Consider the following 11,366-nt stretch of genomic DNA (forward strand, 5'->3'; position numbering starts at 1 on the left):
AGCTTTGGAGTGAGAGGGGAGGAGGGAGAGAAAAAAAAAAGAGTGAGTTTAAGTTTAAAAACTCTAAAAACTCATTTTTTGTGTTTTTAGAGAATATACTATATTTTTAAGTTAGTCTTGAGTTCAGTTTTTAAAAATAATCATACCAAACAAGTTTTTAAGGCCTAAAACTTAAAAATTGTTTTTTGAGTTTAAAAAATTGGATTCAAGTAGAATACCAAACAGACTCTTAATTTTTTTTAATACACTTGGATTTGGATGGATTTTAAAATCCTTTAAAATCTTTTAATTGACTACAACTATATTTTAAAGGATTCTAAAATCTTTTAATTGACTACACCTAGATTTGAATGGATTCCAAAATCCATTAAAATCTTTTAATTGACTACACTAGGATTTTGAAGTCTTTTAAAATCCTCTCAAATCCTAGTTTAACTACACTCCCCTTTATCTTCTTCCTTCATCTCTGCAATTTTTTCTTTATCTCTGCAATTTTTCTATTTCACCTATGCAATTTTTCTACAATTCTTTTTGCAATTTTTTCTTCATGGCAGAGAAGGGGATTTGGAATTGGGTTGTGAAGGAAGAGGAGTAAGAGAGAGTCGTGGAAAACAAGATTAGAGGAGTATTGACCAAAAAACCAAAAAAGGATTGGAGGAGAGAGGTTAGATGGAAAGGATGCAGCTGAAGACTTTTGAGTAGTTGTGTTTATGTGATAATCTTGACTTTTTATTTCAGTTTCATTTTAGTGGATTTATGACCTAGATACATTTATCACCATTTGATTTATTTGACGGTTAAGATTCAACGCTGTAAAATCTATCAAAATTCACAGAAATCTGTTATATGAATCTTCTCAAATCTTCCAAAATCCATATGAATTTTTATAGAAGTCTCATAATCCTATCCTTTTAATAATTAATAACTAATTGAATTCTACATTAAAAGGAAAATGAGTCATTGTGAAAATGTTGGGAGTGAATCTCCCAATGATGAGAGAAGAAATCTTACATGTGCTTATAAGATATTGAACTACTCCATGTGTCATCAATGAATTTTATGGTTAAACACCAATTTCCTTAAAATAGTAACTTCCATGTCAATTACTATCCACAATTGGTTGTTAATGAATAATAATTTCGACTCGTAAATATTAAATCATACAAATTTATTCAGTCCGAACATGTTGTCTGTGGTTTGTGGGCAAATTTGGATTTTTATTCTTTGTTATCATCAAGGGCCCACATGAATTTGTTGTAAGCATCGCTTAATTAGTTCGATCTAGCAAGAACCAAAAGTAAGCATATTATTATCACTATAGGTTACGTATCTATAAATATATAGAAAGTTTGATGCTTTGGGACCAGAAGATAAGACTCTTCTCGCTGACTGGTGCTTTTCAAGGAATCTGCCCCTTTCCGCTTGAAATAAAAGGCAAGCAAGTCTTAATAACATACATGATTGAACCATATTTTGAACACCCTTTTCTTGTTAGCAGCGTTGTGGTCCAAAAGGAACGGAAAAGAAGGGACTAGAGATCCACAAGTAAATAGAATTTAGATTTCATGGGTACAACTTGTCCCTAAAATTCGACTTGTAAGAGAATGGTGTTTTTTCTGATAAGAGATAATTAGATCCAAACATTTTACCGTGCTTGAAGACCGTAAAAAACTTATACTTTCTTTTTCAGTTTAAACTTGACAAGGATAGGCAAGAAAGCACAGAGATTGCTTGGACATAGTGGATGCACAGATGAAAAGAATGTTATCGATATTATCTGCTACATAGAGCAGCCATCCTTCATTTCTGCTTAGATACGCTAAGCTCATTTACCAAAATGTTATCGATTTTATCCATTTCCAAAGAGAAACTATACTATCCCATCAAATCTCAATGGTATATGTAAGGATCTCTTCAAAAAACAAAAACAAAAACAGTGTCCCATTGAGAAGTGTGTGACTGTGTGTGAAGATCCAACAGCTTCAAGTTTGAAGTACAAAAAATGTTTGAGTCCAAAACATGTTGTCTGTTAGCCCCCACTCCCTCTCTTTGCCAGCCTTAAAGAAATTGGTCTTCCTTTATTTTGGGGATTCTATACTATTACTATAGTCGTATGTCAAGGCATTTTTCGACATTGTTTTTGGTACCATCAAATTCACACATTTGTTGTACGCTTAATTAGCTTCTTCCCAAAACAAGTACCTAGCATATTTTTTGGTTATACTGTCGACAACCATTTCTTGTAAGCTGTGTTATATGGTCCAAATGCTTTGCCTTTAACTAACCCAAGACCGATACAAACGAAAACAAAGGATTAGTAATACAGTGGAGCCTTGCAAGTAGAATGGTTTTGGTTCGATATATATAAGATTGCAAGTTGGATTGAAAATTTATGTTTCGCCAATTTTAGTTTAAAAGGTTCCAGTTCTGCACTAAAATATGAAAAGAATTCTAAATATCGAGCTATTTGGTTTTGTTTTATTGATAGTTTAAAGATTGGTTTTGCTTTATCTATTCAACATTTGGGAACCGGTTTGACCTTTGACCCGATTGATTTTGGTACAATATCGAATGAGATTAGTCAGTTATCGAATTCATGACAAACCTAGCTGATTGGTTCGGCTAGACGGTTTTCAACTTGAAATTCCAAAACTAGAAAACGCCAACAAAAAAAAGTAATAATTGAAGAAATTGACAATTGGCGTAGGTATAAGCATAGCCAAGTTAGTTTAAATATTGTAATTCTTTTTTTGCATTCAAATTCAAATCTCGCTTCGTAACTAAAAAAGAGGCCAAGTACATTTTACACTATCAAAATTTGGAGTCAATTTCAAATCAAACAACCAGATTCCAATTTTTTTCATATCGCACCCTAGCCCTTTGATATTTGTCCAACTTACGTCTTTTTTAGTTGATTGTATGGTCAACCATTAATTGCTCATATATAATAGCAACAATCACCCCTCTAAACCCACTAAGTGTATTGTACCCCAAATAAACACCTATGAAACTTTAGGGTAAGTCTTGCGTATCCATGTCCTTAATTAATGATGGTCAACCTAACAAAAAGTGTAGCAAGTGGTCTTCTACTACAGTGATAGAGACTAGTGTTGCCCTTGCAGCACAGTGCAAGTTCGATCTTCTTCGGTTTCTTAATCTAACAAATCTATCATTTGACCAAAAAAAAAAAAACAAAAACAAAAACAAAAAGGTTTGAACTTGTTGAAATTCTGTAAAATTGTCACGGCGTATGAAAAAAAAAGGTGTATTTTTTCTCATCACCATACTCATTATCTAACGATGATAAATAAAGTAATGAACATCACTATTACTTGAGAGTAATATTAGCAACAATATTTAAAAAAATAATAATTAAAACCTCCTTGTTCATTGTGAAACTGACTCTAAATTTCTATAATATAAAATAACTTATAACCCTCTTGAAAGGGAAAAAAAAAAAGAAAAAAAAAGAGAATTTGCAAAGTTAGGGGTGGGCATAAAAACCGCCAAACTGAAAAATCGAATCGAACCTTGACAAAAAAAAATCGTAAAAAACCGTGTTGACCAAAATAGTTAAAACCGGAATAAAAACCGAACTGAACCGTTTCAAATGGTCCCAATTCCGATTTGGAAATATTAAGAACCAGAGGAACCGGATCGAACCGGTTTTAATATAAATTATTGTTTTATTATTATTTTTATATAAATAAAACATTTTTCCAAGAAGACCATATGCATAAGCCCAATATTTTTCTTCACTTTTCTACCCCTCCTTTGTTGTTTTATCACTTTTTTTTCTCTACATTATTTTTCTCCCTTCTTTTTCCAGTATATTATGCATTATATAAATTTTAATTTAAGATCTACACTTTGGTCTTGATATGAGTCTTTCTATCTTTTAATTTATATTTATATGCACACTTCTATCCTCCATCACAAATCTTGTAGATTTAGTAGTGGAAACTCAAATTTACTTGAATTTGTGGTTGAAATATGTGTTTGGTATTAGAAGTAGAAAATTAGAAAAAACATTTATATAATTTTGGTTAGAACCGTAAATCAGCATGAACTGAATCGAAACCGTCATAAACTGAACCGTACGATTTTAGTAATAAATTTAAACAGAACTGCATCGAACCGAATAGTTGAAATTTTTCGATTTTCGATTCCAATTTAAGGATGAAACCGAGTAGAAGCTCACCCCTAGGCAAAGTGGTGATGAGCCCAAAAGTCGAAACAGGGGACCGGGCGAGTGCATAATATTAAATTGGTGCCAGCGGGAGTAGCGCCTGCCGTACTGTCAGGAAACCATCACCCACAAAGAAAGCATCCCCAGCTTTGACTGTTTGACAGAGACACACACATACACACGTGGGGCCTCTTTTTCCTCTTCCAAAGCCAAAGTATCTCTGTCCTGCAACCCTGTCACACTGAAAACTTATATATATAACTCCATTTTTATTATTTTGTTGAATAAAATCTCTTTCACTTGGCTCTGGAGATATAGCTCAGTTGGTAGAGCTCCGTTCTTGCAAGTGAATCGTTGCGTGGGTATTTAATTATTCAGATGGTGATAATAGTATTTTGTATTTGAACTGATAATTCCTTTTTTTTTTCTTTTAAGTAATGGAGAAGAGAACTAAAATATGTCATTGAAAGACTCTACTGAGATAAATATGGGCTACCAAGAACGTAGAGAAGATAGGATGGGCAATGGTAAGAACTAGTATGAATCGTACATGGGTGATAGTTGGAGTCGGCAGACTCTCCGTAATAATTATGACACATCCCTTTAGTCAATTTAACTCTTAACACATGATCATTCAAGTCAGGTTTTTTTGTTATGAGGATAGGTGAATTATTCTAGATTATCCCCTAAAAGAACCGGACATAATAATTTTTCATCATCTAGCTCGAGCACAAATCAATATATAAAAACTCCCCTTATTTTTATTATTTTGTTGAATAAATCTCTTTCAAAAATTTTGGAGATAGCTAAATTTTAAATTTTTAAAAATAAAAATTTAAGAATTAAAACATTTAAAGTACCTATTAGGTGATTCAATGATTGGAGACGAATTTCACACGCGTATTTGACATGGAAATTTTTAAGTTCGATTTTTTGTGCTTATAAATTGCACGATTGTGTTGGAGAAGACTAAAATATATTTGTAAGTCTTCATTACCTCCAAAAAAAAATGATTGTATAATAAGGAAAAGGATCCGGTGACGTGTTCGTTTATTGTATATCGTGCGGGTCATAAATAATTTTAAATTTTAAATTTTAAATTAAATATAAATATTACCTAATGAAAAATAACCGTACGATATACAATGAACGAAGACGATCCTGAGATCTTTTTCCGTGTAATAAAACCACCAACTAATCACTTAAAAAAAAAACATTTAAAATACCAAGTGCTTCGTAGCATCTGAAAAAAAAATCTCATTTCTTTTATTTTTCTCTCCCATCAAATGTTAATGAAGCTGCAAGCGGGAGGCACGAAAATCATGATCATAATATGCCAAGGTTGAAGGCCAGAACCAGCATCCTTCCGGAGAAGAAAACAAAGTACAAACTGACATAATAAACTAACGTTTACTTCTCAATTCCCAATTCGATTTCCCAACTTATCGTCTTTGGACTTTGCTCGATGGGACATTTCACATTCTTCTCTGCCCTTTATCTTTTGCCCGTTATCATTGTTTTGCTTTGATATTTTTTTTTAGTACAACAATATAATTTACACTAAGTATACTATATATTTTACATTAAGAAAAAAAAGAGTTTGGTTAAGTCACACAATAAGTAACCTAATTCGGTATCGAATTCTTCATCTACGATATTCGAATCTAAGACCTCTTATTTATAAATGAAAAAGAACATCATCAGATTGTAATACTAAATGACTTTTATATTTATTGTTTTTCATAAGGAAAAAATAATAATGTTTAACATCTTGTCAATTGCAATTTGACATACAATCATCTTAACGTTCAAATTTATTTCAAGGGTCATGCAGAAATTAAGCCACAAGATGAAATTTACATATGAAAGTGCATCAGTTTTCAATCAAAATTTAAAGAGTTCATAAAACTATATAAAAAACTGAAATTTTCAATCAAGATTTTAAAGCAGTCCATAAAACTACATGTGTATTCAATTAGAAATTAATTTTAAAATATTAAGAATTTTAATGATTTAGAACAAATTTATAGTGTATTTTAGGTTTTAGAAAATCAACATCTAACCAAAAGATTTTGAATGAATTCACACAGAGTCCATGAAACTGTACTAGAACACCATCAAACTTCATTGAATCTATAACTCCTCTTTTTTTTTTTTTTTTTTTTTTTTTTTAAGGAAAATCTATAACTCTTTTAAAAACCTTCGAACTCCTAATTAAATAAACCCCCAAGATAAAATATCATAGTTTATTAAAATTAGCAAAATTTAATTTTTTGTAACTTCGTAAATATAAAATATATTTTTCTAAAAGAACGTATTAAAACCCAAACGAGTTTGGGTCGTGAAGTTATATATTGCATTTGTCTTTGTATTGTCCACCAACAACATGGGGAGGGGACTTTTCTTGAAAAACCAACTGTAGAAGAACAAGTGGTGGAAGTTTGAAGCCATCCACTGCAAAATCTCACACAAACAACAACATATGGAATATACAGGTCTCTTCCTTATCACCTTCAATTCTCCATGTCCTTTTTTCTGGAAAACATAAATTAAACAAACAACTCCAGATATTTTATCAAGGAAAGGAATAGGGAATTGCTTTGTCCAGTTTACTTTCTCGAGAAAACCCATGTTGCCTGTCAACTTGTTTCATGGGTTGGTTGTTCTTGTTGCCATTGCCACTCTTTCTTTATAATATATATATATATTTATAGGTTTACAGAGATCTCTTCCCTCCTCCTTCTCCAAAGTTTGGTAATTTATGTTTTTTTTTTCTGTCATCCGAAACTGAATTGCATTTTGGTGTTTGTGTTTGATGCTATTTTTTGGATGTTTGCGTAATTAGATTCTTCTACTCCGGCAATTTATTTTTGTTTGTTTAATCTTATTATTTTATCAATATACCCACGTTTTCCTCTTTGTTTTCAATCTATAATTATCTTTCTCCAATTCATGAAATTTCCTTCTTTTTTTTTTTTTTGCATTTAAAAAGAAGTGGGAGCAATCTAATTATTGGTTGTTGGAGGGTGTGTTGATCTAATTGCAGTATTAATCTGTTATCTGTATGAATGTTTGTTAAGGTCTGTGAATCACAGTTGATGAAAAACTTGCAGTTTCAGAAATGACTGTCAGCAAACAAGACGTGAAAAAGAAGGTTTCTTTTCTTATTTTTGTTTCCAATTTTTCTTCTTTTCTATTTAGTAGATAAATATTTTTGGATCTTTTTGCAAACAAAATGGTGTTTTTAATCAGATTTTGTTAATTAATTGGATTTTTTTGTTTAACCCTTCTGTTTCAGTCTTTCATTCATAAAATTTTCACCACAAAGGAGAGAGAAGGAAGCGGCTCATCGGATTTCTCGGGTGAGACTAATGAATTTCTTTCTGGTTTCAATGCGATCACTTATTACCATTGTTTTCTATTGGAGAAAATCGAGAGAGAGAGAGAGAGAGAGAGAGAGAGAGAGAGAGAGAGAGAGGGGATACTCCTTGCAGCTGGGGACTCATATTGTAGTTGATATTATCTTTCTTGTTGGATTGACAGATAGCAGAATAGAGAATCCCATCTGTTTTTTGAAGATTGTGATTTTACTTTTCTTTTTTGAAAGGTTTTGTTCTTCTTCTTTTAACTTTTTCCGGTAAGATAGGGACGATTAATTGGTCCAACTCCAACCATATAGATATTCGGGGACTAAAAATGGCGTTTTTGGTAAGAAAGATATCGATGGTTAAGAGAGAGGGAGAGCGTGATGGAAGTTTGAACGTAGAATATATTCATGTTTGAAATCTAATCTAGTGTAAGAAAGGTAGCAAGCATAAAAAGTGTCCCTCTCATACCCTCTCTGTCTCTGCTTCCTGTTTAATTTTCAAAGGAAGTTTCTGTCTTGCTTAACCTACAATTCTTATAAATTTGACATCTTACCGTGAAGTCTTTTCGTAATTGTTTTCTCTTTCAGAAACGCAGCAGTCTACTCCGGCAGTTGACATTCAATCTACAAGTGAGACGGGGTCTCAAATGCCTGCTGGTCAATACGCTCAGTCCTTTCGGTAATTGGAATATTTTCTACAACTAGTTCTTGTTAACATCTTTCTATCCCCTTGACAAGAATGCATATGCGCTAACTTTTGACTTTCGTTTTCTCGTTTATTTTTGTTCGTTTCAGGGTTTTTGTAGCGACATGGAATGTAGGAGGAAAATCTCCTCATATTGGCCTTAATCTGGATGATTTTCTTCAAGTTTATAATGAATCAGACATATATGTCTTGGGGTATATGGTCTCTTCATTTCTTTTTGCTTTCGTCTACTTTGTGTTTCCCTTCTGATTTTTCTTAGTTTCAAATTGATAAATTATTTTGACAATTTTTTCAAATGAAATAGTATAACTGGGGACTTGTTTTTTGAGTCTCCGTGCCTGTCACAATATTTAGCATATGATGGTGTGTCAAACAGACACACGTGCGCACACGCTGTGAAAAGAAACCTGTGACTTCACGCTCTGCGTGTAGTTTCTGTTTTGTCATATCAATTTTATAGAACCTTTAAAATGAAAATGTATTTCCATATTGTTTAAGTTCTTCTGTAGAAGATATTGATATTTCGTGTGATTAATTTTTCTGCTTTCTGCCTTCAGTTTTCAGGAAATTGTTCCATTAAATGCTGGAAATGTGCTAGTTCTAGATAAAAATGAACCTGCAGCAAAATGGCTTGCTTTAATCAATCAGTCACTAAACAAATCACCTGGGGGGTGTTCAACAAGCAAATCCAGCCTAGGTGGTTCGCGATTTTCATCAAAGCCTTCCCTTAAAAAGGTCAGTAAGGCTTTTAGGACAGAGAGCAAACGGAGGTTGAAGAGTTGCAACTGCCCTTTTGAACTAGAGAGGAAATACAGTAAAGATTTTTGTTTTAGATGCCAACAACCAAACATAAGCGAAGACGACCTTTCTTCAGAACCAGATGAGGACGGATCTAATGTCTTTGATATATCAGAAATTTCCATGACCTCTACTACCAACCAAATGAAGTACAGCCTTATAGCAAGTAAGCAAATGGTAGGAATTTTCGTGACTATTTGGGCGAGGAAACAGTGTATACAATATGTTAGCCACTTGAGAATCTCTTGCATCAGTCGTGGGATCATGGGATGCCTTGGAAACAAGGTATTCTTTAAAATCTTTTACAAGCATCAGATGTCGGTTATACATGATTGAAGATATCAAATAACTTTTTTGCAGTACATTAATTATCTGTTCACTGGTTTCAGGGCTGTATATCTGTGAGCTTTTTATTCCATCAGACAAGCTTTTGCTTTGTCTGCAGTCATTTGGCATCTGGTGAGAAGGAGGGCGATGAGCTTAGGAGAAATTTGGATGTATTAGAGATACTTAAAAGCACTCAGTTTCAGAAGATCTGCAAAACGGGTCATAGTAGGATGCCGGATAAAATTCTAGGACATGAGTAAGTATCTTTCAACCTTGTTATTGAGTACTGAATCCTTTTCATAATCCAACACTATTTTCTCACACTTATTGACACTGATTATCTGATTAATCTCTTTGCAAATGGATCTAGTACGGTCATATGGTTAGGAGACTTGAATTACCGCATTGCTTTGAGCTACTCTGAAACCCGAAAGCTTTTGGTGGACAATGACTGGGATGCACTTCTTGACAAGGACCAGGTAAATGATCTTACAATCATATCAGGTCACATTCTAATTGTCTTATGGTATACTCATATTTTTTATTTGTTTTTGGCTGCATATAAAGCTCAAAACTGAGAGAGAAGCAGGGCGAGTATTCAAAGGATGGAAGGAGGGAAAAATCTACTTTGCACCTACTTACAAATACTTTTATAACTCAGACACTTATTTCGGAGAGATAAAAACATCGAAAAAGAAAAGAAGAACACCAGCCTGGTATGTCGATTGGAAGAATGTACTTACGGAGGCCAATTGACATTTAACTAAGAAGTTTATTTGACGAGTTTAGAATTGCAGGTGTGACAGAATACTATGGCATGGAAATGGGATTAGACAACTTACTTACATAAGGGGAGAGTCCCGGTTCTCTGACCATCGGCCAGTGTGTGCAACATTTTGTGTGGATGCTGTAGTTAATGAGAATGAAACGAAGAAGGGATCACCTAGCTCTAATATGAAAATCGAAATTGAAGAGCTCTTACCAACTGCGAGATACCTGAACAACATGCAAGTCATAGCTAAATTTGGTAGTTTCTTTGATTGTCCACTGTTAAAGGTCTTTGCCCTGACTATCCTCTTGTATTGTCAGGTACTAAAGAGCTAACCGTAACTTGCTGAAAGTTTGAAGAAATACCCAGTTTAATTTATCAAATGAGATGAAGTAGGTTTGATGCAGAGTTTTTTTGCAGTACTAAGGTGTAAATAATTCTCCAACAAGTGATATATGTACTGTACCGAAATGGTTGACTTCTCCGGCGTGCAATGTGAAGGATGTTCTCTCACAGCGAAGAAGCGCGGCTTATGATATTCGGATTTCCTAACAAGTTGAAGGGCAGAGATGCATAGGTGACAGATTATTGTGTGAATTTCTCGTGTCTTTGTTCTTATCATTTATCAAAGTGTAGTTACAATTATTTATTTGTAGACATTCCCATTTCTCTTTGCCTAAATTTGGGTCAAAAGAGAATGGAGCAGATAATACAAAATTGTTTGATTCACAAGCTACCTGGTCTATTACATTATCTCATTGTGTATAATACAAGCGATATTAAGAGTGGGTGGAATCGAACACAAAACCTCAGATAGAGAAGAAAACGCTCTAACCACTTATGCTACAACCCTCTTGCAGGATCTCAGTGCGTTTAACTGCGCAAAACATTTTAGTTCGGTGCTGGTGAAGGTGAGAATGCAGCATATGGTAGTTGAAGTACAGGATTATAATATTAAGCACCACATTCAGTTTCAAACTGTGTTTTCAATTGGCACTGCATTGGTAATCGAACCCTTTTAGTTTTAAGTTCAGTGTCTAATATTTAAGGCCAGAGTCAGTCAGATTAATGAAATTTACTCATCAGAAAGGCAGAATCCAAAGCTTGCCAACCAATTATCTGTAAATTAATCACGTGCCTGATCACATGACTGCTCTCTTTAAGTAAAAGTTGTGCGCAAAAATTTCTTTGAAGATTTAACTTTGGAACT

The 11,366-nt window shown here is 33.5% G+C and overlaps 1 protein-coding gene across 3 annotated transcripts; it reads left to right on the top strand.

Moving 5' to 3' along the window:
* The first annotated feature begins 6,555 nt into the window (after positions 1 to 6,555).
* LOC137735255 (type I inositol polyphosphate 5-phosphatase 10-like) lies at positions 6,556 to 10,888 on the top strand. Of its 3 annotated transcripts, none has more exons than XM_068474664.2 (11): positions 6,556 to 6,684; positions 7,270 to 7,343; positions 7,488 to 7,551; positions 8,145 to 8,235; positions 8,352 to 8,456; positions 8,820 to 9,345; positions 9,450 to 9,643; positions 9,758 to 9,866; positions 9,955 to 10,103; positions 10,185 to 10,476; positions 10,577 to 10,888. In XM_068474664.2, the coding sequence occupies exons 2-11, from the start codon at positions 7,311 to 7,313 to the stop codon at positions 10,580 to 10,582; spliced, it is 1,569 nt and encodes a 522-aa protein (XP_068330765.2). In that variant the 5' UTR covers positions 6,556 to 6,684; positions 7,270 to 7,310; the 3' UTR covers positions 10,583 to 10,888. The 3 variants fall into 3 exon arrangements, with proteins under 3 accessions (XP_068330765.2, XP_088552402.1, XP_068330764.2); XM_088696276.1 differs by having other exon boundaries at positions 10,185 to 10,394; positions 10,477 to 10,888; XM_068474663.2 differs by having other exon boundaries at positions 10,185 to 10,637.
* Positions 10,889 to 11,366: the final 478 nt, after the last annotated feature.

This window comes from Pyrus communis, chromosome 7 (assembly GCF_041283825.1).
Source record: "Pyrus communis isolate YQ-2024b chromosome 7, ASM4128382v1, whole genome shotgun sequence".
NCBI lineage: Eukaryota > Viridiplantae > Streptophyta > Magnoliopsida > Rosales > Rosaceae > Pyrus > Pyrus communis.

Bases quoted from the DNA above. Each gene is read 5' to 3' on its own strand.
- LOC137735255 (XM_068474663.2), top strand. From the start codon at position 7,311: ATGACTGTCAGCAAACAAGACGTGAAAAAGAAG. The intron at 8,236-8,351 runs GTAATTGGAATA...TGTTCGTTTCAG, and splicing joins CAATACGCTCAGTCCTTTCG to GGTTTTTGTAGCGACATGGA. The intron at 10,104-10,184 runs GTATGTCGATTG...TTAGAATTGCAG, and splicing joins AAAAGAAGAACACCAGCCTG to GTGTGACAGAATACTATGGC.